At 44.3% G+C, this 27,016-nt stretch overlaps 1 protein-coding gene across 8 annotated transcripts in view; it reads right to left on the minus strand.

The window, feature by feature from the left end:
* Positions 1-27,016, minus strand: part of EPS15L1 (epidermal growth factor receptor pathway substrate 15 like 1) — a 318,875-nt gene that overhangs the window by 169,067 nt on the left and 122,792 nt on the right. For all 8 annotated transcript variants that reach the window (XM_085639255.1, XM_085639253.1, XM_085639254.1 and 5 more), the window contains 6 exons: positions 24,247-24,444; positions 22,624-22,788; positions 17,984-18,110; positions 16,820-16,968; positions 10,176-10,236; positions 8,875-8,957 (listed from right to left, as the gene is read on the minus strand). In XM_085639255.1, the coding sequence (XP_085495381.1) occupies positions 8,875-8,957; positions 10,176-10,236; positions 16,820-16,968; positions 17,984-18,110; positions 22,624-22,788; positions 24,247-24,444 (783 nt within the window). The remainder of the gene's footprint in view (positions 1-8,874; positions 8,958-10,175; positions 10,237-16,819; positions 16,969-17,983; positions 18,111-22,623; positions 22,789-24,246; positions 24,445-27,016) is intronic.

Raw genomic sequence — 27,016 nt, forward strand, 5'->3', positions numbered from 1 at the left:
AGTTTGATCGGAATGCCCCAGCCCGGATCTCCTCAGCAGGATGACTGAAACCCCAAAGTAGAGCCCACCATGGTTACTATTCGTAAAAAGAATTTGATAGACACCAAGAAGGGACTTGAGCACGCTTGGTGCAACTGCCAAGATAAGTTGCTGGATGTCTCAGGCCCTCTCACAAAGACCCTGGAGTTGGCTTGCAGGACAAGAATTTTGCAACCTTCAATACAGATGTCTTAGTGGGATGGGCCCAAAAAGCTGTGTGCCAACTCGGCAACGTGAACTGTACGATTTCCACTGAGCTCAAGTGCTCCATTCTTATCAAAATCGATCCTAAGATGAATGAGCTGGCTTCTTCCGATGCAAGATCGGTACTGCAGGGTCTTCTTTTTTGGGGCCCGTTCCTGAAATAACTCTCCACATTTGTCACCACATACAGTTCTCTTGAGAAGGCTCAAGGGTCTCTCCAGAAAGTGTTTTGCCAAGCCCTTTTTGACAGGGCTTGGAGCTTCAGGGGTTGAGCATTCACCTGAGGTTACCACCAAGGTCTGCAGCGAGGCTATTACCAGCGCAGCAGGGGGGTGGACAGGACACCTCTTATAACTCCACCTTCTATCCATCCTCAAACCGTGGCAGCAGAAATCACTACAGGAGAGGGCGCAGCAGAGGAGCGCAAGGATTCTCCCTGGAATCTGGTGAGAATTATACCTCTTTCAGAAGTCACTTTGGGGAGGGGTGGGGGCAGAATTGGTTTATTCAAGCTCAACTGGCAAATATTAACCCAAGATGCATGGGTTTTCAAGTCAGTGTAGGGGTTCAGGCTGGAATTTTATAACACCACCTTCCAAGAATCGCAGCCCAACCTGATGTATTTTTCCCAATAAGAGCGAGATTCCATTTCTTCAGAAATTAAGACTCTCCTAGAGAAAGGAGCTATAGTGCTGACTTCTCCCCTCCCAACCGGGTTTCTCAGTTCTGTCTTTCTAGAGGAGAAGAAAGGGGACGGATCCCATATGGTGCTCAATCGGAAGAACTTCAATGCCTGGTTTGTTTACTGACACTTTAAGATGGAGGGCAGCTATCTTTTACGAGACATCCTTCAAGAGGGAGATTGGATGGTTCATTTAGATTTAAAAGACGTATATCTAACCATGCCAATTTCTGCCCCTCCTTGCTGCTTTCTACAGTTTTGGTGGCTAGGCCGTTGTTACAAGCTCAAGGTCCTTCCCATTGGCCTCTCTTTCACACCATGGTGCTTCACAAAGATCATGAGGCTGGTGGTAGAGTCCCTTCGAGCAAGGGGGGTCTGCTTGATCGTCTATTTGGACAACATCATAATTATTATGGCCCACAGACCGCAGACAGTTTTGTCTCACTTGGAGTAAATGATTCTCCTTCTTCAAGATCTGGGTTTCATTATCAATGTCCAGAAGTCGATCCTCGTCCCATCTCAATGCCTGGAATTCCTGGGTTTTCAGGTAGATTTAATCTTGACACAGGTAGTCCTGCCCCCTCAGAAGGTCTGGAAAATCAAGAAGGAATTGAGGCCTGCATTGTGCAAGCAGACAATATCTTTGAGGTCGATAGCTCAGCTTGTGGTACTGCTAGCTTCCTCAATTTAGGCCATCTTCCAGGATCTGCTACACTACCAGGCACTTAAATGGCTCAAAATCCAACACCTCCGCAAGGGTCTCAGTTACTTAGAGCATGTGAGTTTGCCATCTTCCAGGATCTGCTACACTACCAGGCACTTAAATGGCTCAAAATCCAACACCTCCGCAAGGGTCTCAGTTACTTAGAGCATGTGAGTTTGTTAGTGGAAGCCAAGACAGAAATGTCATGGCGGCTGGATAACGACAGAACGATCTTTGGCTCAGCTCCAGAGAGGATGATAGAATCGGACGACAGCTGGTGGGGCTACGAAGTGTGATGTGGAGGCCGTTGGTCCAAGTCAGAACTGTCTCTTCACATCAATTGCTTAGAACTCCTGGTGGGGTCTTTTGTATTTCGGAGACTCTCTCCGGACAAAACAGATTGTTGCATCCTTCTGTGGATGGACAACGTCTCCATGGTTCGGTATGTGAACGAGTTGGGAAGGGCCAAATCTCCTCTTATTGCGGAGATAGCCAAGTATTTTTGCCACTTTTGCCTTCAACATCGCTGTTCGTAGTGGCTGAGTATCTCCCAGACCAGCGCAAAATTGTAGCGGATTGGCACTCCCATCACCTATAGGATTTCAGCGACTGGAGGCTTCACCTGAAGATCTTTCACACGCTTCATTGCTGGTGGGGCCCGTGTGGTTGACTTATTCGCCTCTCGCCTCAAATGGCAACTTCTGACCTTTTTTAGTTTGAACCAGGACCCGGAAGCTCAGACCATGGATGGCTTTCTTCAGGACTTGTACCTCATCCAGAGTTACGCGTTTTCCCCTTTTATGTTTAATCCCAGGGTTCTTTCCCAGGTAAGGCACCAGAAATTGGAGATGGTTCTAGTGCCTCTGTTTTGAAAAGCCCAAGCGTGGTTTAGGGTAATCTTCGAATTGGAATGTGCTTGCCCGGTCTTGATTCCATTTCTTTGGAACCTGTTACTGGATACAGTAGGGCAGCTACACCCTCTGATCCGCTCTGGGCACCTCTCACTGTTGACATGGAAGGTGTCCTGGAGAGATAGAGTCTCCCAGGCATTTTGCAGGATGCTGTGATCTTCATCAGGCAGGCATGGTCCTCGGGTACCCATAAACAGTACGCCTCTACATGGCGGCACTGAAGTGGTTGGTGCCATTAACCGGGTGCAGATCTCATTGGAGCAGACTGCCGTTTAGTTATAAACTTTTTATCTTCTATAGAATCTGCTGGTATAGCCTATCAGTCAGTTAACAACTTTAGGTCCGCAATTTCAGCTGGTCACCTCACTTTGGATGGTAACCTCATTGGAGAACATCCGATAGTGGGCAAGCTGTCACGGGGTATCCGAATGCCCAAGCCTCCTCAAACAAAATATTCGGTTCTATGGGTAGTCTATATTGTTTTAAGGTTTTTAGAGAATTGACCAGATGTAGGAAGCTGGCTCTGTATATACTATACCAAAATGAGGTATAGTGTGCACAGAGTGCAGTGCAACCCCAAAGGTAGGCAGAGGCAAAAGTAGATAGCACCTTACTCTCTATTTGCGGTAGTGTGGGCGAGCAGTAAGGCTTTCTCAGAGGGTAGTGTTAAGCATTTGTTCTACACACGCAGGCAGCAAATGATGTCACACACTCAAAGACTGAACTCAGACCAATTTTTTTGTGTAAAAATATTATTTAGCTAGATTTATTTTCTAGAACCACGCAAGCCTGGGTCAGGTAAGTGTAAATGGTACTTTTCAAGGCAGGTTAAACAATACAAGCAAGCTGAATGAAAATGACTTTGTTACAGGGTTGTAAATATTTGGAATACAGTTGAAATTACTGTTAGATTACTTCACAGATTACTTTATGGATCACTTTTTCTACTCAGTGTGATATGCCTAGATCTGACACTGAGACATTTCCTAGAGAAAAGGTAAGTAAAGCAGTTTTTAGATATTTGCTGTTTTTCAAGTTCTCATACAAAACCAACTCCACACTTAAAACAATTTTCACAAGAAAGCAGTCAATGCAGACCTATGGGAAGAAATGTGGTTATCGGTTTCAAGGCATGTACTTGGGTTTGGGAGTTGGTTTTCTGGGGTTAGAACCAGGGTTCCCCCAGGGTTCCCCCAGGGTTCCCCCAGGGTTAAGGATGCACTCTCAAAGCACCCATATCGGCACTAGGGCGGCCAGGTTCAGAGTGCTGAGGCCCAATGTTATCCAATGGGGGATAAGGGGCCTCCAGTTGGTGGCTGCGCACGAGCAGGCCACAAGGTTGTAGGAGCAAAGCTCCTGGTGTTAGGCTCAGGGAAAGGGGGGATCCGAGTTAGCACCCAAAGTACACCCGCAGCGGCATAGGAGCAGCTGGGTGCAGGGTGCTGTTTTGGCACCAGGTGCCCTGTTGATTTCAATAGGGATTAGGCTCGGGGACAAAGTTCTTCTGGAGGTGCCCACCCGTTGAAGAGGTAAGTTGGGATGCCTGGGGATGCTGGGACACCATTGGTTGGGCCACCCAAGGGCGTGGGGTGCAGGGGTGTTCTTTATGTGTCAGGTTTTCTTACCAGCTCCGGTCACAGTCAGGGGGATTCTCCAGAAAGCTTGGAGATTCGAAGCAGGTCAAAGATCACCAGATCTCAGGTCAGGATCGCCGGGGAGACGTCCTCGTGGTGTTGGGTCACTCTAACTCAGGCCGTGGGGGTCGGGTGCAGACTTGCGGTTTTCGGATGGGCCAGAGTCTGTTGGTGAGCAAATCCGTTGCTCACAGGAGACAAAGTCTTAGGTTTGGAAGGCAGGGCAGGTCCTTCGGGTTCTTGGGGCTGCTGGCTGCAGGACAGACCAGGATTTTGCTGGAGCAGGTTAGAGGTGCGGACTGGCCGGTAGGGCTGGTGCCAAGTCAGTGGGCGTCTTCCTCTTCTTAGTTTCAGCACAGCTTCTTCGGTCCTTCTTCTCATCTTCTGGTCGGTTCTTGTCTGAGGAGGCAATGTTCGGAGTAGCCCCTAAATACTAGAATTAGGGGCATTACAGGTAAGTAAAGGTTGGGATCAATAGGTCCCTTCCTTGGAGTGGGTACACCCCCTAATATGCCACCCTCCAGTGGGAGGGGGGCATATGCCTCTCTCTGGTTGACTGGGTCCCACCATCTGCAAGATGGCGGGGACTGAGAGTTGTGCTTCACCTCACCTCCCCCACCTGAGGAGTGGGGTTGGCAAAGGTGGGCACACCTCCCTTCCTCACTTGGTTTTCCCACAGATTCTCCCGCCCAGAGTGGGGGTCAGAACCGGTGGGGACCAGTTGTTGAAAGCAGCATAGGGCTGGGGTAGCACAAAGGCCGCAAGCTTCCCCTTCGTGGACACTGCCCATCCAGGAGGAGGATGTTTGGCACCTAGTCCCAGGATGTGCATTGTTTTAGACCCCCCCGAGAGCAGCAAGCTCTCGACCCAGGGGTCCAGAAACATGTCTGGTGGTGAGTGCATTTTACATTAAATGCCACACTAGCATCAATGTGGGTTTAATGTGCATTACTGCACTTACAATGTCTAAGAATTGTCTTAGACACTGTAGGGGTACAGGGCTCATGCACCGGTACCCTCACCACTGGTATTGTGCACCCAGCTAGAGGGGTGGCTGATCTATGTCACGGCAGTGGGTTGTAGGCATAGCACTTTGTTCTGCACCAAAACACAGGGGCACAATAAGGGCTGCAGCCCTTAGAGGCCTTCCCTGGCCACATGCCCTTGGTACCTATGGCACCATTTACAAGGGACTGACCTGTGGCCAGAGAGTGCTAATTGGGTTTTGTCTTAATGCAGTTTTAGGGAGAGAACATAGGCCCTGGGTACCTGTTTAGCAGGACCCAGGGCACACTCTGTCAAAGTACATCAGCAGTTTGGCTAAAAGTGGGGGCAACCGTGCAAAAAAGGGCACTTTCTTACACCAGATAACAAGTATTTATCGTGCAAGCGGTTGTCTGCAAAATTGATGATGCGTTTATGTTTAATTTCCTGCAAGTGAGTGTCTGATGCTAGAGCTCTAGATCTTTCCGGCAGAGTGGTCTCTCCAGAAGGCGCCTCCCTTACTATTACCAGGAGGACAAAAACGAACTATTCTTCTCAGTTCGTGGGTGGTCATCAACTGTGGTATTGCGGAGCTATGACCAGTTTTCCCCGTATCTAGGCAAAGAAAGAGGACACATGATGTTTTGGCGTTATATAGGGCTGTGGGCTCTCTGACAGGTGCATGTAGCTGTGGGTACTCTTGGGAAATGTAGTGTTTTAAGTTTTGACTTTTGAGATGCAGCTGAAAAAATAAAGGCTAGAAGAAGAAGCATAATCCTCGCCTCCGTGTTCTTATTAGAAGTGAAAATTCTTATTGCGAAGGTTCGAACATTTTTTATTCTGAAATGGGTGCAAGGAGTGGGAGCCTCATGTCTTCAAACCACACTGCAAACAAAACGTTCGCCATCAAGGGAAGTGCAGCCCTGCAAAGAACAACGGCCCAGGGTTTACAGGCAGACCAAACGGTGTCTAAGTCTGAAACTGGCAGTTGCAGAGGCACACAGCTAAGCTTCTTTCCCCAGACTACACATAACGATACCCATCAACCTGATCTTCTCGGGAGGTCAGGCAAAGCCACCACCTACCCGTCCTTTGTGAGTTACTTCCTAGTGATGTAATGCAAAGCAGCGAGGCTTCACGTTTTATCAAAGGGGCACTTGTACCTGAACTATGCTTTGATTCGCAAGTTGCACCTTTAAAGTATATAGATATATATATTCACTGAAAAAACCATAGGTTTCAAACACGTTATAGTTACGAATTAGCATTTAAAAAACCTTGCAAATTCACTTAAAAAACCATAGGTTTCACACATGTTATAGTTAGCTGGACATTTCACTCGTAAAAAACCAATGAAATTCCCCCGTTATAGTTAGTGCAGGCAACTATAACTCACGCGACCGCAATCCTCTGCTGATGACGTCAGATATTACATCCCTGTATTTACACACTTATTTACCCATGTCTTCTTCCATTAATCTTTAGCTATACATATATTACAAATATTTATTTTTCATAAAGACACATATGTCATCAGTGATGTAATATCTGACATCATCAGCAGAGGATTGCGGTCGCGTGAGTTATAGTTGCCTACACTAACTATAACGGGGGAATTTCATTGGTTTTTTACGAGTGAAATGTCCAGCTATCTATAACATGTGTGAAACCTATGGTTTTTTAAGTGAATTTGCAAGGTTTTTTAAATGCTAATTCGTAACTATAACGTGTGTGAAACCTATGGTTTTTTCAGTGAATTTGTACGGTTTTTTAAATGCTAAGTTATGTATTTATTTATTTATTTTTCAGGTTTTTCACCGTGCGCGCACCGTGCACGCGCTGTGGGCACTTGGTGCGCTTTTCGCACCGAGCGCCCACGGTTCGCCGTGCGCGCAACGTGCGCGCACCTCGCGATTTAAAAAAAAAAAAAATAGTTTTTTTTGCCCTTGGGGGTCCTTCTGTGACCCCCTGACCAAGGCTAGGGGGTCAGGAACTGTCCACTCTGCCCCCTTTTCACGTTCTCCACCTTTTTTTTTCACCCCCTCAGACTGCGAGAGACAACATGGCGGCCGACACTTCCTGGTTTCTACCGATTCGAATGTTTACCGACATCTAACAACCAATCAGAATTGCGCTCGCGCACGGCAGGGTGCACGCACAATGCGCGCACGGTGCGCGCGTATAGATATTGATATGCTTTTAAATGCTATTTTCTCAGGAAATACTGAACAGATTTACACCAGACCTGCAAAAGGCACTTCCTTGACCTTATGGCTACCTCTCTGCCAAATTTCACGTAATTCTGTTCAGCCGTTCGGGCTGTAGCTGCGACTAAAGGTCCTATGGAAAAATGCATAGGGAAAACACGTTTTGTGACCCCCCCTTTTTCTCGGCCCCCGCTTGACGAATCACCCCGAGACTTTCAGGGTAGGAGCTGAATGGAGCGCCCCATTAGTTTTGAAAATTTCGCGAGGATTCGTCAACCGGCGCCAAAGTTATTCAAAATAGAATTTTGAGATTTCCTATGGAAACTAGGTTGTAACTATAACTATCTACTGGCGACCGCCAGTAGATAATATATATATATATATATATATATATATATATATATATATATATATATATATATATATATATATATATATATATATATATATATATATATATATATATATATATATATATATATATATATAGATATAGATAGATATAGTTATATATATAAATGCTGCACAGATTTTATCAATAGTGCGTGTAAATAATTCAATACAAATCACTTAAGCAAATGTCACTCAATATAAAATAACATGTCCTCGGCACATAAGAATTTTCACAGTTTCTCATTTTCCAAAAGGACAGAATTATTCTATGCATAAAAGGCAATCTCTGCGAAGACACAGAGTAAATTGAGGCTGCACTGTATTTAATAAGAGAAACTGGCTGCAGTTTTAACTGCTTTTACTGGAGAATGCTGCCACCCAGTGTCAGAGATATGAATGGAGAGACACATTTAACTAAACAAATACTTGTAATTTCCAATGGTCCCCAAACAAAATTTATAGGATGGATGTAAGTGGATCTTAAGGGGTCAAAGCACAGATGCTTCGTGTCGAAATTTCTAGACATGTGTCCTGGGGACAATCTGCAGGATTAGGGACTGCCCGTTGGATTACATCACTGAAAGAAAGCCCTTCTAAAAGGGAGCGTTGCTGAAAAGTTGTTGCACACCCACAAACTTGTAGGTGAGGAGGTCCTCACCTACCTGGAAAACTATCCCTCAGAAAAACATGAATAAGGCACTCTCCAGAGTCGGAACTAGAATGGCAACACACCCATATTTAATGTGGAGTAGAGGAAGCCAGTTTTCACATATTGCTTTTGCAAATTTTAGCCATCCGCAGACCAGGGGGTCAATATATAGTGGACCTTTGAGTATGCTTGTAAATCTACAATTTGTGGAGATTTCTATGGCATATTCACTGGAATTCTGTGAATCGTTGAAAATGTGTACATTTGTGCAAGTCACAGGCAGAAGTAGGTCTTTCCCATTTTCTATGAATCCGGCCAGGTGCATTTATTTGATTTGATTTGAGGAGGGCAGAGATGTGCAACTACAGACAAATTGACTGTATCTCTCCTTCAATTAGGTACAGAGGAGAAGACAGAAACACAACCCCCATGCGCAGGAGATATGCAAGCTGTGCTCATGGTACGTACCCGCGACATCTGGCTGAAATCTGCAAAGCCTTGATTGGAAGTAAAGGTGTCGCTTCCGAAGGGGTCAACCGTTCCAAAGGGATCTGTAAAAATGGACAGTCAAGTGGTCAGTTCTGAGCAAGAACACACTACCATTACACAGGGAAACTGCAGTATTTGCCTATGGTCCAGGTCTGAGGGGCAAAAGATGAGAGCAGTACAGCAGGCATCTGCAACATCTTGTGCAGCGCGCATCGGCTGATGTGAAAATGCCATCTGATGCACTGAGTCACGTCAATGTGGATGGTTTGGAGCGGATGCTCTTAAGTATGGGGAAGAACTTGCATTACAAGACTAGCTTCACACTGCCTTGATCACTTTTGGCACACAAGTCATACAGTGCCCCCCTCTGTAGTCGCTCGTTCTCGATAACCACAGCACTACCCAGCTGGCTGCAGAATGCTCCGAGAGAGCATGCTCAGAGGGCCTCTGCCCATCAGGACTGCAGGTGTCTTCACAACCTTGTGGAGGCTCCTGAATGCAGTGTAAATAAGCTGAATACAGTACAGACTCACCACATCTTCAGACATTTGTCACTTCCTTAGGACCCTTACTAAACCTCCCCAAATTAGCATTATTGTCATCTAAATTAGTCAGAATAACTACATTAGCATGTACGTTCTTTATTACTCCTGATCCTCTTAAGGATATTGACTGGGCAAGTAAGGAGGGCAGTCTCTTTCTTTATGAAGCCTCTATCGCTATTTTATTTCTAAATGTGTTATACGCTTATAAATAAAACTAAATACATATTTTTAAAAAAAAGAAAAGAAAAACCATGCGGAGACATAACCTATGTGAAATTTAAAGGTCACACAGCAACAGAACCTCGGCTAGATCTAACATTTGTGTTATAAATCTAAAACTACGACGAGTGGTGTATTGTATCTGCTTCTGCTATTCAGCTTGCTCCAGAGGGCTCTGTGTATTAGGCGTGAAACGAATGAAAGACGGGTGATTTGCACATGATGAAACAAGTTCATCAAATGGGGAGGCTGGTATTAAAATTCACATCCATATGCAGCAGGCTACCTACTAACTTTTGTTTCTCTCTAATCTAGGGTTCATTAGATGCATTTTCAGGTTTGTTTCCAACAAAGCTTTCTAAATATGAGGTTGTTTCTTCCCAGACTGCAGCTTCAGAAATGTTCCCCTCTCTTTCAAACACACACTCAGGATCAGACCAAGAGTTAGCTGGCACTGTCCTGGAAAGGACCAGATGGTGGACGTAAAGTGCAAAGAAGTAAAAACTGGATTCTTACCTGGTCCTTTTGAAGACGCATTGGAGGATGAGAAGGGGTCGCTGCTGTCGAAGGGATCCGACTTGGCAAGAAAAGGAAAAGGGATGTTATTTTAAACACAGATTGTTACTGAGCATCAAACACACGATGAAAAAACTACAACTAAACAGCAGCACAGTGACCTCAGCAGACTTCAGACAAGAGAAAATTAGGTGCTAAACTCAAGTCGCCCATAGTTCATATTAGAGGTGAAAAAATATGAAAGCCATTTAAAATAGAATGGACGCCTGATAGTGAAAAAACAAGATTAAATGCGGTACGCCAAATTAGTTGGTAGCATTTCTTCAACTGACCAATCATGGAGGCTCCACCATGCACATAAAACTGTGTTGGGTATTGACAATTTAAGAAACCTGGGAAAAGCGCAGGCGAGACCACAACTCTACTAATTTCGGTAACAAACAAGTAATGAAAGTAAAAAGGACCAACAGGACTAATAGCTTCTCAAATGTTTTGCCCATCGATGATAATATACAAAGAAAAGAAGAAGTCGAGGAAACAAACTATTGAACAACGTATGAAGGCCAACATTTAGAGCATGCACCCGTCTTCGCTCAGCGAACTATCAAAACAATTTTCGGTGCCATATATCACGGCCTGAGCTGCATACAAGTTAAGAAGCTGCAGTACAAACACTTTCATTGGAAGGCGTGTGCACAGCCTCTGTTGAACAGACTCTAAGTAATATAAGATATATTGAGCCATAGATGTCAAGTCCCGACATGTAATGTGAAAGAGGCGACTGCAGGAAAAAGATCACCCTAAATATTAACAGGGTATTGGGAGATATCCAGGACTAACCTATCCAGTCCAAAAGTTAAAGAGACAAATGGAGGATCAAGCTGAATGGTTGGACTGACCCATACCATCAAGTATCCTCTTGAAGGAGTCTTTCAACACATGCAGCCAAGCCCACCCAACATTAATGAGCAGGTACAGAAGGAACATCAGCTTGACCAACACCACTCAGACCTCCGTTTCCTGTCCAACATGACATAGGAAGACAGCCTTGCATGAACTATTCAGCAGCCCATCTTTAGGATGAAGCCATAGGTTTTGCATTTGATATATCAACCACCCTGTGTCAGTTTGAGAAGAACACACAGGATCCACTTGACTTGATACGTCCAACCTCTGCCCTCACTCTACACAGAAAACATGCAACTCCAGAGCGGTGCGAACATCAGACAGCAGGAGACTCAGGAAGCAGTTTTAAAACCAGACAATAGAGCACAGAACACTGCTAGGTAATGTGATTAAAGAAACAAGCTGGGACTCAGATAAGGTGAAACCATGCTTGAGGCTAGGACAGTGGAAAAAGGGTGCACAGGCCTCAGAAACAGATGGTTTCATGTGAAAGCACGCGTGCTGTGGAGCACCTGCGATTTGCCTGTATATGCATCAGCAGCAGAGCATGTCCCCAACTCGAAGTCCCTCTGCTACAGAAGATGTCAAACCTCTGATGGAGGCTGGCAGAAAAGCAGGCGGAACTGCAATAGGAACTGCAGTGACACCATCTTTAAGTACAACTAGCCCCACTATCTGCGACCTCACAGCGGATGTGTATTACAATGATAGTTCTGACTGTTATCTAGTTCTCTAGTTATCTGATGTTTCAAAGTGAAATTAGCTCAGTTTCTTGATAAACTATTGTTCTGCTCTCTCTGCTGCTCAGACAAACTGATGCGCAAAAACACTGACTTTCTCTTTACAAATACACTATCGCTCTACATGCATTAAGTAAATCTAACCTCTGTCACATACACATCTCACCATAACCAGAGATTACACTAAAAAAGCATGTATGGACTCTTGCAAGACCTTTAAAATCAATAAAAGTTGGTTTAATAAAAAAAGCATGCACACACTAACCAAACACAATGATGTGTGCTTTTTTTCACTTCAATTTATGTTTGGGCTTTCACACGCCACACAGACTCGCTACATACTAATATCTAGAAATCCAAATACTTAAAAATGCATAAACATCAAAGGGACATACAAACATACAGAATTATCCAAATACAAACATTTGGTACAAATAACTTGTTACAAACGAATTACACACTGAGACTGAGGAACATGTGAATACACTGTGGAAAAACGTAAGTGTGTTTCGCTTGGCAACACTTAGTGCCAGTTACTTGGAGGCCATGTACTGAAAAATTGAATTCTTCCACGTCACCCATACTCAGAACCTTCAATTATGCACCATTCGCAAAAATAAATCACTCCACATACAACAATATAGTGGAAATCGTTCTGTGACGAAATAATCCTTTAAAATGAATTCTTCTGTGTTGCCACCCAAGTTAACACTAATTTACAAGCAGACAAATAAATGACACCTATCCCTACACTTTGGATATCCAACACGGCTGGAGACATGGAATTGCGAGGGTGACACATAGGTGAGGTTACTTGTCACAAGAGGAGTCTCAAGTACAAAGACTATTCCTGGTTCGACAATGTAGGAGAGTAGGATCTGCTTCTTTTTGCTGATGTTTCACTGTTTTTCGACTTTAGTCTGGCTGGGACCCTGCTATTCGGGGCCCCAGCCTAGATGCTTCCTCTCTAAATGGATTCCATGTACTTTAGGTACACTTCAGATTGGATTCTGGGGTACCCTAATAAGTCCCTAGTATATGCTATACTATTTACCCAGGGCATAGGTACCCCAAAGGCCTACCAGGGGCTGCAGCATGTATTATGCCACCCCTGGGAAGCCATCCAAAATGACACCACAGGTCTGCTACTGCAGCCTGTGTAAGGTGGTGTATGCCCCCCCTACTGAGATATAGGTTACCTATATCTCTCCATATCACTGCACATGTAAACCTATCAGTCACCCCTATGGCAGGCCTTAACAATCCTCAAGGCAGGGTGCTGGGTTTCATTTGAGAGGGTGCCCATGCATGTGCAGAGCCCCTCTGCAGCCTTCGGAACCTTTATTCCGGGGTTGTTTTTGATGCAGCCAACCATATATATTTAAGTGCATTATAACCTCACGGTAAATGCTAACTTTGGAATGGCTGTATGGAAACATGTTGTGTTTGGTGTCAAACACCTTAGAATCAAACCTCCACACCAGTAATTGGTGTGAGAGGTATCATTCCAACCTGCTAGAGGGAGAAACATGACGGCACCGGTACACCCGGTACCAGCCTCACAGACCCTGGCATCACAAAATGGATGCTGCCAGCCACAGACCGAGTCTGCCCTCCTGTTGCTGGACGAAACTCCGGCAGGGGAGGCCTGGACAATAGGTTTCCTGTCACAGGGAGATGTGACCACCTCCCAGACAGGCTTTAGTGTATTGGGGCTGGGTGGGTGCACTCCAAGAGTGCTTTGATGTCTGCACTGGGGGAACATTTGGTGTCCCTGTGCATAGTCCAGCTCAAACCGGTTGCAGGGGCACTCAGTCCCTGCTCTGGTGCGAAACTGGACAAAGGACATGGGTGTAGCCACCCCTCTGTCCTGACCCTCTCATAGGTGGGTCCACAGAGTTTATCCCACCCCTTCCTTGGGTATAAAGTAGGAACCCCTGACTACAGGACTTTAGATTTACCTGGATGAAACTCTGCTACAGAATCCCAGAACTTCTACTATCTACACGACGTTGGATGACCGAAGAATCTCCCTTGGAGTAAAGGAGTTACTCCCCTGCAAGGTAGGCACCAAAGACGCATCTGTCCGGTTTGCATCGACGCTGCTCTTGAAGGACTCCGACGATTTTGCAACACGGGAGGTGGGTTTCCAAGCTTCCCCGAGGCCGATCCATGCTCTCAACAACTCTGAGATCCAAAGCCCTCGTGGGGACCGTGCAACCCGAACCCCTAGACACGCGACCATTTGCAGCAGTATATGCTTCTTGGCGATCCCTGAGGCTGTGCGTTGGGCTACTTGTAGTCCAGACCCCGAGCAGTGATTCCACCGAAGATTGCTGGCCTACACTCCGAGTGACCCGTGGACTGGTATCTAGTGATTCCTCTTGAGGTCCCTTCACGATCCCTTGTCCGTCGACTTGTGGGTCCCTGAGAAGGGTACTTTGACTTTCCACGGGCTTACCTGGTTGCTCCAGACGTGCCCTGACTCTCCATCGCTTCGGGAGTCCACAGGAACTTGCTGGTCCACATCGAAGCCGATTTTCTCTCACTGCGTGGGTTGCCGGTGCCAAGGCTTGAAGGTCTTCAATCCAGACACCGAGCCCCCAGCACTCGACATCCTTCGTAGGACAGCTCGCCTGCAGACTGTGGTCGTCATCGGTGCTTCCTGGTCTCCGTGGCAGTGGAGTCAAGCTTCACCTCATCGCACCTGAAACACCCAACATCGGTGGGCATTCGTCTATCGTGCCCAGGTATAAGCAGGTTCGCTGGGGGGGCAGAAGCTTCCTTTTAGGGACAGCGAAAACCTGGAACCGCTTACCAATCCCGATAAAGAGCAGAACGTCCCTCAGGTCATTTAGAAGACTGCTGAAAACATAGTTATTCGCCAACTGACTTGCTCTTATATTGTATTAGTATCACCTGGTCCTGCCAAACTTCAGCATTCCTGCCAATTCAAGCGCCAAGACGCCCTTGGGCATACGTGCGCTAAACAAATCTATAAATCAAATCAAATCAAATAAATAAATTTATATCTGGCACTGGAAAACAGTGACGGTGCAGAAAAACCTATCTCGGAATCACTTTGTAGGACTGATTTTAGAACATCTCAGAAGCAAGTAAAAAAAAAAATACCCTATTAGAAAAAGGGATTAACAAATCGAACGAGATGCTCTTTTGGGTAGATACTCTCTCTAATCACAGATTTCTCACCTTTAGAATAGCCAGATGCCCGCCTAGATCTGGAAAATTCTACTAGCAACAATTCTCCTAGCAAGAACAAAAGGCCGTGCTGTGTGGCTCCACAGTGATCTCGTGCTACCCTGGAAGTGATCAAGCATAAGACATATATAGGCGCCACCTCTATGCACTGATGTCTCATTCTTAATCTCTTTTCGTACACAGAGATGTAGATCATTGTAAACAAACTGTAAGTGACAGAGTGCCAAAATCTAACTCGGGATCTCATTACACTGTATGAATGTCCACTCAACAGAACTGGGAGGAGAGAGGGCAGTCAGCAATCTATAGTTAGACAGAGTATCCACCAGAAAAAGCAGAAAGAAGTAACATAACTCTGCACGCAGGGGTGGCGTCTATAAGTGGATCCGCTCCCTAACTTCAAGGGTGGTACAAGTTGGCTGCAGAACCATTTGCCTGAGCAAAATGTGTGACTGGGAAAAGTTTCCAGATGCATTACGGCCCCTGGAATATTCTAAAGATGGGGTATCTGCAGTTAGAGGTATTCCCTAGAAAACATTTGCACTTTCCTTGACACCTTGGTTCAAAGAGTAGATCTGGCTGGCCATTACTCGACTGGACCATTTCATTTCTATACAAGAAATACATGACTTGTCTGGAGGCTCTGAAAAATAAGAGTGGGCCCTGTTCAAAAACATCAATGCCAAAATGAGATAAATCCTCTGGGCCAGGACTGCATAAGAATCATAAACCTGAAATGACTCACAGACTATCACCTTCTTGCCTCATGATGGTCTTTCCTTCCCTCCGTCCTATGCAGAAGATATACACATCTGAAACAACTCAAATTCTAGAGCCAGATGCTCGCGCTACTATGAAAACAGCACTTGTAGGTCTGAGGGACAAGCTCTGAGGCGGACATCATCATGAATGACGGCATTCACAAGGTGCAGCTACTAATTAATACTTTCAATAATCCAATCATGGACAAGAAAAGAAAGATACAAACTAATGGAACTACTGGTATGCACCGCTAAAGGCTTGTGTAAGAAATAAGAAAGTAATCAAGAATAGCTATCTTCTTTAAACCTGGCCACATAAGAAAAAAGAGAGAAAGACTATGTTGCTCAGCTACATGTTTTCACAGAAATGCAGTTAATGTTTGGAATAGCAAACTGAAGTCCTCCCCTGCCCATACAGCACCACTTTCCGTTCTTCTGTCATTGGTACAGTCAGCACACTTCTATACTCTCTCATGCAATGAAAAGGATAACGTTGTGAAATAAGCTTGATTTTCTAGCATACATTACACAGAAAATGATCACAAATTAGATATAAAAGCCTTTTGCTCACAAAATATTCTACAAACCTGCACAAGGAATCTGAGCACAACCACAACATGTTACATTTATGGTCCAAACAAAGGTGAGACGATGGTTGTGTCAGTGGCTAAAAAAAGAATGGGCCTGACAAAAGACCGCCTCAGGACATATGTCCAACGGGTATACTTATTTGTGAAACCCCAAATTGTTCTCAGGTCCGCAGCATGCAGTTTTTTCTCACACAAAACATTCTAAAATGGCCACAAAAGCAGAGGAATGATCTGCAACAGATATAATATTAAAGGCTTGTATTAGTTAATGGTATGCAGCCTTCCAAGAGCTTGCACACACTGAGTTCAACGGAATGTAATGCAAGAAGGGCAAATACTTGAATGCTATAGCAAGCACCGTCCTAACACAGTCAACGGTCTAACTCTGGTTTAGGCTGCCAATTCCCCTTCCACATTCAACCACTTACCTTTAAGGAGAGCGTTAAGGAGAGTGTGGGATTTTTTGTAAATGGGTCTGTCGTAAATGGATCGCTCTTTGCAGGCTTCTTAAATACATCTTCTGGAGCAGAATTGTGGAATGGATCACTTTCTTTGAATGGGTCATCGCCGAAAGGATCTTAAAAAAAGCAAAAGTAAGAAAGGCCTAGGGTCGTAACAATCTTTCACATGAATGACTAAAAACAGTTACATGGCACACACAATGGTTCGATCCAGTGCATCATAGCATGCTGGGTAAATTACAGACATATGGATTGTAGTCACTAGAGAGAGGAGGGGAAAGAGGGAGTATCCTAATGATTATACTCATAAAACCACTTTCAGATGAGGGCAACAGAAAAACGTTTCAGCACTTTCAGGACAGTCATCTGGTATGGTCAACAACACAAGAGATACTAAACAAGAAATAAAGTCTAGAATATGTAGCATTCCATACTTCTAGTCTTGTCACCATCCACTTACACTAACATCACTAACATGTGTCTATTTGTTGACTCTGTGCATTGATATTGTCAGGGTTACTCTCGCTACAGCTGTAACAAGGCCCAGTGTGCAGCAGCACGGCATAGATACATGTCGTCTTGTGTCTCATCCTTCACCATCAAAAACCTGACATGGGCAACCACCCCTACTCGCTGGCCCTTTTGGTTGGCTGATGGCCTTCAGATCACATATGAAAGTGATAAGTAAAGTTGACCGTAATATCTGTCTCATAAGTTATAATTCTTGATATCGTTCTTTTTAGGACTGGTCCATTTTAGATTCTGATTTTGAACGGACCCTCTCTGTGCTTAAGGCTTCGATTACAGTGTTATAGATTTGTTATTCTCAAAGTCTCGAATGATACTTATAAACCAGATTACAGAAAAAAAGGAATCTGGCCAAATATTATAATGTGTCAACCTTGCCATACCTAAAACCGACTCAGGCTTTCTACTTTGAGGTCAAAAAGATGAGATTCTGAGCCCAAACACTAGATGATACAACTATGCACAAAGGCAGACTATAATAACAGTCACCATACAAAATCTTTGCATACAAAAACAGGCAATCACTCTTTGAGTAGACTGCGTACAACACAACAGCATTGAACGCAGGGCCTTCTTTCTGCAGATATTATTGGAGCTACTTACTGCCTTTGAATGGATCCGCTCCTTTGAAGGGATCGGACTTAAATGGATCTTCGGCCTGGAATGGGTCCGTATGCGTCTCTGGAGTGTTGTTAGTCATCGGCACAGCTTTATTCTTGAAGGGATCCTCCTACCGACCACAAATAAAAGACAATACACATTTAATTAAAACTGAGGGAATATAATATTTATCAGATCAAAACATATTTGTGCTTTTCTAACAAGCATGAAAGAATGAAACCTTTGTTTGTCTGACACATTCTTTTGGTTTCAGACTTTCAGTTCTCTGCTTTAAGACGTTATACAAGTAAGTAATTTTAAACCTGGGACGAATCAATTAATATGCTCTTGAAAGCAAATAGTGTAAACGTTTATAAGTATAACAAAAAGATATTGTAGTAGACGTACAAGATGCATTTTTTTTCTTTAAAAAATTCAAAAAAAGTCATCTTTTGATAGTCTGGTTCATAGAGGAGGCCAGCACGGATCGAGGCCAGGAGGAGAATTAAGGGGGTTTAAAAAAAATAAAATAAAAAAAAAAACATCTGATTGCCACATCTCTCCTCTGCCCTCTCCCCCTGGGGCCGGAACAGGAAGCACCCAGGTTCTCCTGAACCAATCATCGCTGTAATGCAGCGTTGCGATTGGTCTGAGCGCCGCCAGAGAATGGGAGCCTGGGCATGTTCTCCATGCAGGGTGCAATGCAGACTGCAAAGTGCGCATGACGGTTTGACCAGCCCGGGAGGGCCGGGCAAACATTAATACGCACTTGGAGTGGACAAACCACTCCTTTCCCTGCTCCTCTGTCATCGGAGAAGCCCCGCCACAAACCTGCTGCAGCAGACAACATAAAATAATAACCCTGAGTTATCATCATTTTATGTTTCCTTTATTTCACTGCTGCAAAGCAGTGGGACGACGCGCAGCTGATGATTCAGCAACTATGCAGCCAAAACATAAAGCGAGCTTGAACTACAAATATGAGCGCGGCTGAGAAAATAGCACTGAATTACAGTTGGCATGAAACAAATTGCATCTACTGTTTTTTTAGAATGGGGCTTTAGAATGCACAATCTAACAGAGGCACTGACAAATCAGCGCTGGCAAATGCAAAAGGCTTGGCCTTTTCATAGCCACTTTAGGGTGAGTGCCTGTCTGAATGGGGCAAATGTTGTTGCGGTTTAATCCTTGCATTATATTTGTAGTACTGCAGTTGATGTCATTTGAGAGTGGAGGTGGCTGTAATTATTTGTTTTTTGTTACTGTCACTCCCTCTGTTCAGCTGGGGGTCCTGGTCTAGAGCCAAGGACTTCCCTGCCGAGGTGTTGTCGCACCTGTGGATTTACTAGATGGTGCCAAAAATACGTTTTTGGCAATTGACAGTCCTTGCTTCCAAGGGGTGAGATGAGGTAGGGCTGCGCTTTGCTAACAGAGACCAATACGGCTCAAACTGGAAGAGCTGTTTAAACTTCAGACATGAAGCCCTGCTTTGAGCACTTGCTCAACCAGATGTAGGAGACAGTTCCCTGAACAGCACCACATAAATATTGGGGTCTAGGTCTGATGTGGACAGTCCACTTACCATGCTGGAGAACTTTCTTCCTGCAGATTGAGGTCCCAGAAGCAGAGAATGTCTTGAACCAGAGGCAGGCTTTTGAAAACTTCTCCATGAACTGCAAAGCAACCTGGAGGGCTGGGTTCATTGATATTACTCAAGTTGAATCCAAAACCAAGAAACTGCAAGCAATTCTATTTTGCCACAAAGCTCCATTGTGTGCAACTTTTTGAGGGACAAAAGAAAGATCTTTGGGATTTTTGAAGACCATGGGGATCATGGTGTATTATTCTGACTGAGGCGTACCCTTGTCTGTTTCAAGAACACCATCCACTACGAGCTTTTTCAACTTTATAAAGGCTACTGACAAAGGTGTCAACCAAAGGGATCCGGCTTCCCAAAAACACACCTCGTGGGGATAAAGGCACGTATTATCAACTTGAAATCACACCTCATAAAAGAGGAAGAGAATGTACAACAAGCATCCAACATTCTTGCGTCACTTATCAAAGACCCTTTGTTTCATTCTGAGCTTTATAAAGCAGATGTCTGTCTGCCGCTAAGGAATACCTCTCAACGTGTTCTGGAGCCCTCACGGATACCACCTTTAACTTCATCCCACCGGGCTGATCACTGATCTGAAATTTCTCCTAAGTTTGGATACGCAATCCTTGCCTCAGCAAAGAAACCCCATCACCTCCATCTGCATACATTTGAGGGTGAACCATGTTGGGCTTCTTAGTCACCTCCATAATGAGACTTTTTATATTTTTTGTTTGCTTTCTTGAATTTCCACTAAACACAATAAACACCGCATGTCTGTTTTTTTTTTTTTTAAATGATCCCTACAGAGACAATCATGACAGCGGATTAGTTTTGAACTTCTGATTCACTTTTCTCAATGTTTCGGACATTTACCACTTTCAATAAACTCCAAATGGACAATTACATTATTTACCTCGTTAACTGATTTGTTGGTTGTTTTGTTTGGTAATCACAAAACATTACACATTTTTCTGGGTTCAGACTGGCCACACCGGTCAGTCCTGCTAGCTAGTCAGAAAATAGCCCACTTACAGCTCCAAGCACAATTGTGGCCTGTGCCTCGCATAGCCTGCCAGACTGTTACCCTAGTTAGGCTAGTTCCTGATTCAGTTCCTAACAATAGTTTGGGCTTCCAAAGTTAAGGTTAAGGAGAAAATAAACAGACTCTACACCTGTGTTGGTGGGGGAAAAAAAAAATCAAAGGCCTCATTTCCAAAACATTTTGTGCACATAGTTCAAACTTACACGGACAAAAACGTGGCAAATGAGATAGGAAACAGCAAAACGAGAGTATTGTTTTTAGGGTCTGCAGATCTTTCCTTGCCCAGAATGCATTTGGGACTGTAAAAAATGAGAAGGACGGATTTTCCAGAGTGGAGTGCAAACAACAGATGGGGAAAAAGAGCATCCCCATAGGGGGGTTGAAAGAGACTAGATTAGGACTTTGTGAACGAAGATCCCTCAGGATTAGTAATACAGTGACGTTTTAGGAAAATACTATTTCATTGAGAAAACCTGGCTAATACCTGGCACTATCAGTACAAAGTAGCATGCTCAGCGAAATAGTATTTAAGTATTTAAGAGGTGCCAAAATAAGATTAAAGGCATGAGACCAAGCAGTTAAACCTCTAAAACATGCTAGCAAAAACTAAATGTCAAACAATGTAAACAGGATACAATGAGTACCTAAAATCAATGTTAGTCTATGTACCCAACAAAAAGTGACCACAGGAGGTAACTCTTGCACCAATGAAGAATTATAGTTGCCAGTAGATTCACTGTTCCCCACAAAGGCTACACTCAAATGTATCCAATCTTCACAGAGGTCCTGTGTGGTGGAAGCAGTTGGAGGGATCTGTGTTAGTGCTTCTAATTCTGAAGGGTGGACAGACTTCTCTAAAGTTTCTCCAAGCACTGAATACGTTCTGGATGGCCAATTGCGATGCTCTCCAACTACCAAGCAATCTGCACTGACAGCCACAGAGGGAGACAGGCCTGCCCACTCACCCTTCCTAGAGGACCAAATACTTTGTCCATAGATACAATGTTTTCTTCATCGAAGGTGCCATCTTCCTTAGAGCCAAGGCAAGAATCCCATATGACTTGGTTAGCTAAGTCTTTTTACAAGGATGCCCTCTCTTTCCTTTTATGTCCTTGGGACTATAGGAGACTAAGACAAACCCTAGAGAATGACTTCCACTACAAGAGAAATTCAGGCCATATCCAACCTTCTGCAGTGTATCTGGTCATTGTGTACCAGTGTCAGTAATCCTGACACTGGTACAGAGTGACTAGACTGAATTAATTCCACATAGGAGCATCATTTTAATCCGCACATTTTAAGGGATTTCCTGGAAATGGATGAGAAGGCTTATGTTGTGGCCTCCCTAGGCACATAAAAGGCATCTGACGCTATTGGAAGGGATTTCATGTATATGCCTTGGAGGTATAACATTTTGGGACATACATGCCCTTCGATAAGGGTCAACACAAGAGGCATGATTTAAAAAAAATGGGAATGGAGCTGTGGAAGGACAAAGGGCTTTCGTCAGTCATTGCTCCATTTCACTATAGCTACAGTGGCACAAGCTATTGACCGGGTGGACTAGGGCATGATGATAAGCGATGTGACACATGTAGTGTCGCTGTATACAGATCATACGCTTGTCTATAAGAGGGACTCAGACAGAGCAAGATCACATATGCTTACAAAATTAAGACCAAATGTGGAACTATGTCAGGGTTATGGAGCAACTTGTCAAAATCAAGGTTATTCACCATGGGTGCAATGACTCACTGAGTGATGGAATGCCATCTTGACCAGAAATCTACTGTGGACAGCGTAGAGCAGGAGGACTACAGGGAAGCAAAAAAATAACTTGGTTCTCTATGTCTGTTTGTTCATTTACCGCCCAAACGTTCATAAGGTTATCTTGCTTTTCAGGCAATCCCTTTAAAATGCACATGAGAACAATCTATAATCTTTACAAAACCCCCCATTTATTTCTAACAGTAGACTAGCTGGTGTATGTTGGGATTGTACCAGAGTGCCATAGCTGTTTTTGTCCCGTGTTGGGGCGCCCTCATTCATGTCCGCCAGATTCGTCATGCTCCCAGCATGGATTCTGTTAAGGGTCTCATTGCACTGCTCGATACTCTTGTTGACTTCTTGCTGGCTTTCCTGGAGTTGAGACAGTTTACTTCTTGCCTGGAAGGAAGATAAAATGCAAAGTTAACACTGTTAAGAATCTTCTTCAGCAGGGTTGATATTTTAATAATGTTTATCATTAGTGATCTCTGTTATTAATATGAAAGAACAGACAAGTTAACTTTTTGTGAGACAGAAAATGTGCCTCTCTATTGTTTTGCGGTACCTTTCTATTTAATCACAGCAGCCATGACAGAATCCATTCCAGTTACCAAGAAAACTGAGTAAATAACATAAGAAACAAAGAGCAATGGAACACCATTATTTCTGCTCTCTGGAGCTGAAGAGCATCTCTCTCAGCCCTGCTTTTGTTCTCACGTACTGCACACAAAGTACGTTCAGGCACCATCTCCTCCAAACCAATTCATGCTCAATTTAGCAGCCACAAAGAAACCTTAGTATTCTTCCTGAACTTTTTCAAACTGCTGGAACAACTACATGTGTTAGCTGCCATGTATGACGTCAACTGGCGAAAATAGTTGGACAGCACTGAATTGTGCTATTTATCAAATTACTAGAGACTGTGCTGCATCTCAAACCTGTGACTCATTTATGTTGAAAAGTTGATTGTGTGCAACTCCCAAAACTGAACACTGAGTAACAGGGTAACCGGCAGCACTATAAGTAATCCTAACCTACCAGCGGCATGATGAAACATGAGTGGGCACCCCTGTAAAGTGCATGGAGGGCCCCCCGCTCTGACTCAGTCAAGAGCTCTCAGGCCAGGGTACTATATTAAGGGGCCCCCTGGAGCACTGCCTCCTCCCGCGCACCTCGGGGGCTGCGGAGGCCTATGTTACACCACTGCAACCAACCAAGACACCCTCTCCACTAGGAACTGGCACACAAAGATGTAAAAGGAGAAAAATACATGAACTTCACATATCAAAGTACCCTCTTACTACAGAGGTGCACTACATTTCAGGAATTTCTGTTAGATAATTATGTAGTGTGAAGCTGTCCATTCATCATCGTATTACCCTATTTTGCAGCCCTAAATACAGAAGCATGACTCATCACAGCAGAGAAGCAGAAACCGACATGATATGACAACACTTCTATTAATAAAGCAGCCTAAACTAAATCACATCCATCAACAATCCCCAGTTAATACAAAAAATACAAGATAACCTTTACAGATAGCTGTAATTAAAAAAAACTCATTGCTGTCAGTCACAGCTTTGCACCTCCATCATTCACCTACATGTCTATGAAAGCAATGATGTGCTGTGATGTTTCTTACTAGAAACTTGTAGCACAAACAAAACTAATGTTTTGAGAAAAAGATTATACACAATTAAAGTAAACCTGGTTTTCCTTTAAAATGAAGCACATATTTTAAGCTAATATATAAAAAATGAATCTTAGTCGCTTTCCTTTCTTTTACTAAGAAGGAAAAGTTACACACTCGCAATTGTAATAGTGTGAGGCAGACGGCAGCACAGGCTCAGTCCAAACCTGATTAATTTCGTCTTGCGTGGATTTTAAAGACTTGATTATAGTCTCTAGTTGAACTTTCCCAGCCTGGATACTCTGCTCCAGTTGAGTCTCCTCCTGCTGCAGCCGGTTAAGCTCGGACTTGGCTCGGCTCAGTTCATCCTCCTGTGCTTTCATGTCCGATTCTTGAGAGTGGATCTGCATTTTCAAAGACGAAATCTAAGAAAAAATTAAGATACAGAAGTAAGTCAGAAAAGAACATAAAGCCGGTGGCACAAACACAACTGATTTTATTAGAAGCAAGCAAAAACTCTTTGAATTCTGCATAATTCCAAATACTAATGGTCCAACTACAAGTGTATGTAAGTAGTAAGCATATGGGGCATTAATTTCCTAACCAGAGAAAATTACCATTCCAAATTATAACTGCAATTAGACAATGAAAAGGCAGTATTCTGTGCAAACCTTTAGATTTAATCACCTCCATTTTTAATTTATAGGGTGCCACCAACAAAACAAGCCAGCTTCTGGTAGGGAAAACTTTAATGAATCAATAGCTATCAACAAAACAGTGACAAAATTGTTAAGAAGGCATGCAAAGCAAACAGGTAAGTGTTAATGCCTCCCATATTGCATACGCATGGGCCCTCTCTTTAGACCTAGTAGCATTATAGAGGTGAGGAGCGCCCAAACTCTTGCAGTCAGAGAGCAGAAGATGCAAGAGAAACTGGCTAGCCAACCACAGAGAATAGGTCTTCAAGCAGCAGGTCCTTTTTTTACTGGATGTGTACCAATGTGGATACGTGTACGTTAAGTACAGCGCCTTGAACTCAAAATTTGACAGCATATAGGCAGCTTCACATATGATTACGTTTACAGGAGTCTTCTCGCTTTATGAACGAGTTACTTACCTTCGGTAACGATGCATCTGGTAGAGATGTTGTCTAGCCGCAGATTCCTTAACTTAGAATATCCCCAGGTGTCAGACTGGATCGGGAACATTTTCCGTAGCAGCACCTCTGCGCGCCGGGGGACGGCGCCACATGACCCCGCCCTGACGTCGTCCACGTACGGGACGTCAGCGAGGTCATACAAGTCCCTCCCGGCGCGCTGACATCATTTTTCTTCGGAGAAACCTTTCCGCGACAACGCGGAGCCACCAACAAAAAAACTGTGTAAGTATGGGAACAGTGTGCGAGGCATGAAAATCCGTGAATAAATAATGAGGATGGTGCAAGACACCATCGTAAGAGACAGAATTAGACACTGCCTACATATAAGTGAAAAAAGCTGTGAGGAAGAACCTCGCAAGCTAAGCTTAGACCCTTCCCAAGTGCAACCAGGGAAGAATATCTCAACAGACAGAAACAGACTGTAATTACCATGCAGAACAACAGACAGAAATAGACTGTCAGTATCATGTAGAACTGTGTCGTCAAGCAAAAGAGGAGCACAGAGAGAACAACAGTCCACCACAGGAAGGTATGAAAAGACTGGCACTGCCCCTATAGTAATGGAGGCCTGAAACAGAGGTCAACAGATCCCCAAAGACGACGACTGTAGAAGAGACCAGAACCCTGAGCGAATAGAGAAGGCGGGAGGGAGAGAAGGCAGCAGGAGAAGATAATAAAATGAAGATGAATCTCCTGGTGAATGTTAATCAAAAGGCATCATATTACAGGTAAGAAACCCTTGAAAGGGAGTCAGCTGTATTATGGCAACAGAAACTGCTGAGAGGGAGTCAGCCGTATTATGGCAAATCTCAAAGGGATGCAACAATGTAAGCACCCATGAGAGAAAAACCAAAGCCAACTGTAAAAGGGGGCCAGCGAAGAACCCCACCTGGCAAGGTCCTCGCAGAACGGGAAGGCTGGGTGGGCGTTAAGGAATCTGCGGCTAGACAACGTCTCTACCAGATACATCGTTACCGAAGGTAAGTAACTCGTACATCTGATAGCGACATCTAGCCGCAGATTCCTTAACTTAGAATAGATACCACAGCCATACCCCAAAGGGAAGGTGGGTCTGCGACAGAACAACAAAAAGCGCCAAGCATTTGAGCCAGCAACAGAGTGACGGAAAATGGGAAAGGCTGTTGCGGAACAGCCAGACAGCAACCCAAATAGCTCGGAAGAGCAAAAGATAACGGGATGCAAGACATCCCAAAAATGCCATAATGGTTCTACATCATACCTGTATAAGTATGAGAGGTAGAAACGGCACCAGCCATATAAAAGAACAAAAGGAAGAGAGAGGAAGGAGGACCACTCTCAGCGTAAAGGCACACAATGTGAACACCGACCAGATGCAACCAGCGCCTGCCAGGCTAGCCCACGGCAGGAAGGCCAGAGAGGCTACAGCCAAGAACCAAAGGCCAAGAGACAGAAATCAGCAATGCGTTGAGAATTGCAGGCGGAGACAAGAAACACGCCAAGTGCACAACCAGTCCCAAAAGGGGGAACAGGGCAAACAGTAACAACCTTAAGCACGCTGATGTAGGCCACCACAGAAACATGCGCAGAGCAAACAGCTACAAAGACCATAAGGTGGGATAGCTAAAATAAGCATAAGGCTGCTCGACCAGGCAGCGGTAAGACCAAGGTGAGAACTAACAAATGAAATACAGATATGCAGGTGGGAGATCTAGGACGACTGACATTAGATGAGCCGTCCCGTATGCCCAGCTGATACAATATAGCACAGCCGAAAGGAAGGTGCAGCAGAGGCACCAAAGTACGAAGGCGTAGAAACAGAGGAATAATCTCAGAATGTTAGACCACACCCTCCGACT

Source organism: Triturus cristatus, chromosome 12 (assembly GCF_964204655.1).
Source record: "Triturus cristatus chromosome 12, aTriCri1.1, whole genome shotgun sequence".
Classification (NCBI taxonomy): domain Eukaryota; kingdom Metazoa; phylum Chordata; class Amphibia; order Caudata; family Salamandridae; genus Triturus; species Triturus cristatus.